Genomic DNA, 2,399 nt, shown 5'->3' with positions numbered 1-2,399 from the left:
ACCTTGGAATCGCCGTTGTGGAGGTCGGAGGGCAGGAAGCGGTAGGGGAGGTGGCTCTTGATGAGACGCGGCGACGTCAGCTCCTGGGGTCCGGGACGGGCTGTCAGAGGCGCTGCCGGGCCCTTCTCGGGGCCCAGGGGCGGGGGCTGGACAGAGCCGGGACCCCACTCGAGGGACAAACGCCTGGCAGGGAACCGCCAGACTCCAGGGTGGACCGCAGCCCAGCCCGCCCGCCCAGCACGGCCGGGGCCTGGGGCGGCCAGAGCAGGCCCGTGGCCACAAGGGCGGGGGGAGCAGGGCTCACAGGGTCCCCTCCGCCGGCTCTCCCCCACTCTTCCGGGCGTCACTCAGGCACCCCACGAGGCCTGGCCAGGCGCTTCCTTCCCCGGGCCGCGCTGAGCACGTCTCACCCCCGGTCAGTCCTGCCCCTCTGGGTGGGTCCTGTGTGCATCCGGCCACAGCCAGGGAGGTGGGGGACGCCGCAGGCTGCACCGCGGGCCAGGAGTGGGGGAGGCTGAGGGGGGAGGGGAACCCCAGGCGGCAGAGGGCGGCGCTGGGAGGACGCCGCCTTCGCCGAGAGCAGGACCCCGTGCGGACCCCGGTTCTGGCAGGGTGAGCCACGTGGGCGAGAGGCAGGCGTGGCCGAGGCCCGGCCCACACCGCAGGGCTCGCGGTCAGCGCACCCAGGGTCCCCGTCTGGCTCAGGCTGGCGGGCGGCCTCCGGGGGCGGCAGAGCGCTGCGTGTCCCCCCCGCGGGGCCCCTGGGCCAGGAGGGAGAGCTGGCACGGGGAGCTGTGTGGAAACGGGGGCGCGGGCACCTTGATGATGTCCAGGCCGGGCTGCGGGTACTCCAAGACCGGCAGCTGCTCGTCGATGTTCATCAGCCCGATCTCGTCGGGGTCGGCGCCCTGGCTCACCAGGTAGACCACCTCCTGCAGCAAGCTTGTGCCTGCGGGGAGGGCGAGCGCAGGTGGCCCGAGTCCGCTGGACGGCCCCCCACTCCGCCCCCCGTCCCGTACCCCCCACCAGGGGACGCGGCGGCAGCCCCCGGCCGGAGCGCGAGCGCGAGGCCCGAAGCCTGCGCTGCCCTGCGGCCCCCGGGGGGCCCTCCTCCCGGGCCCGCCAAGCCGTCACGGGACAGGCGCGCCGACCCGTGTGCCCACAGCCCTCCAGCTAGACACACTGTGTCCTGCCACTCCCAGGCCCCGTGCACCCCCCGGCCCGGCGGCACGTTCCGGAACAATCCCGCAGCGCCAGCCACAGCAGCAACACCGTCCACAGCAGGTGGACAAACTGATACTCAGGCCGGGGCCGCCGGGAAAGCAGGGCCAGGAGCCAGCAGAGGCCGCGGGTGGGACGGGGCTCGAGCTGCTCGCTCGTGGCCTCGGGCTCAGGGACAGGGGGAGCGGGCCCTTGCGCTCTCCGTGTGCCGGTGAGGGGCCTGCGCCTCACGGCCCAAGGCGCCCCCACCTCGGCCTGTGCGCGGGCGGCTCTGCTCGTCCCCACCAAGGCGCTGGCTCTGGCTTTCCCTGCTCACCCCAGAGCCCCATCACCCACTTTCTCCCCACACGTTGGCACTCCCGCCCCCCGCCTGGCACCCACTGGCATGCCGACAGCACAGCACTGGCTGCAGGAAGGACGGGGGTCTGGACACACAGCGGCCCACCTGGCCACCCAGTGCCGCTCCAGGGGTCACCCCAGGCCAGGCAGGACGCCCAGCCAAGAGCCAGCGCCAGGGGCGCCCGACCCTCCCAAGTGGCTCCTGTGCAGACGCCAATTGGCTCAGGCTTCCAGCTCAGCGCAGGGCCACTCCCTTGTCCCCCTCATCACCCCATCTGACCCGGAAGGAATGCACCTGGACAGCCAGGCCCCCTCCTGCCTATACCGGCTCTGCATTTCAGGGGCCTGTCTCTGCTGTGGTCTGAAACCAGAGGCCTCCCCTGCCCCACCACTGGCCAGCGCTCGGCCCCTGGAACCGCTTATAGGCAGCGCAGGCGGGCGCTGGGTCCACTGCGCCTCAGGTGGCAGCAGAGGCCGCCGTGATGGCGGCGGCAGGGGCCCCCCAGCACATGCCCCAGGGCAGGCGGCCCCGGGGTCAGGGCTGCAGGGAGGAACGGCCCCGGCCGGCTGCTGCGAGGGGACGGGCTGTGGCTACTGGTCCAATCGGCCACGGGCTTCAATGGCGCCCCCAGACTCCTAGGTGGGGACCCCGACGGAGGAGGTGGGGCAGGAGCCACCCGGCATGAGCCCAGCAGCCCCTGAAGGGCACTCTCCTGGCCTCCGGGAAAGAGACCGGCCTCCTGGCATCCGGAGAAAGAAGGACCAAGAAGAAAGAGCCAGAGCTCTGCCAGCAACAGCCGGCGGCACCTACCGGGCCTGCCTGATGGCGCCGGGGCGCG

General features: G+C 73.0%; 1 protein-coding gene across 2 annotated transcripts in view; it reads right to left on the bottom strand.

Moving 5' to 3' along the window:
• The window catches only part of SULT4A1 (sulfotransferase family 4A, member 1), a 12,406-nt gene that overhangs the window by 6,851 nt on the left and 3,156 nt on the right, over positions 1-2,399 (bottom strand). For both annotated transcript variants that reach the window (XM_012720386.1, XM_012720387.1), the window contains exons 2-3: positions 819-949; positions 3-83 (exon numbers count right to left, since the gene is read on the bottom strand). In XM_012720386.1, the coding sequence (XP_012575840.1) occupies positions 3-83; positions 819-949 (212 nt within the window). The remainder of the gene's footprint in view (positions 1-2; positions 84-818; positions 950-2,399) is intronic.

Source organism: Condylura cristata, unplaced genomic scaffold, assembly GCF_000260355.1.
Source record: "Condylura cristata isolate star-nosed mole 26May11 unplaced genomic scaffold, ConCri1.0 scaffold00004, whole genome shotgun sequence".
Taxonomy (NCBI): domain Eukaryota; kingdom Metazoa; phylum Chordata; class Mammalia; order Eulipotyphla; family Talpidae; genus Condylura; species Condylura cristata.
Note: the sequence above shows the minus strand (reverse complement) of the source record. Positions and strands in the feature narration are given on the sequence as shown.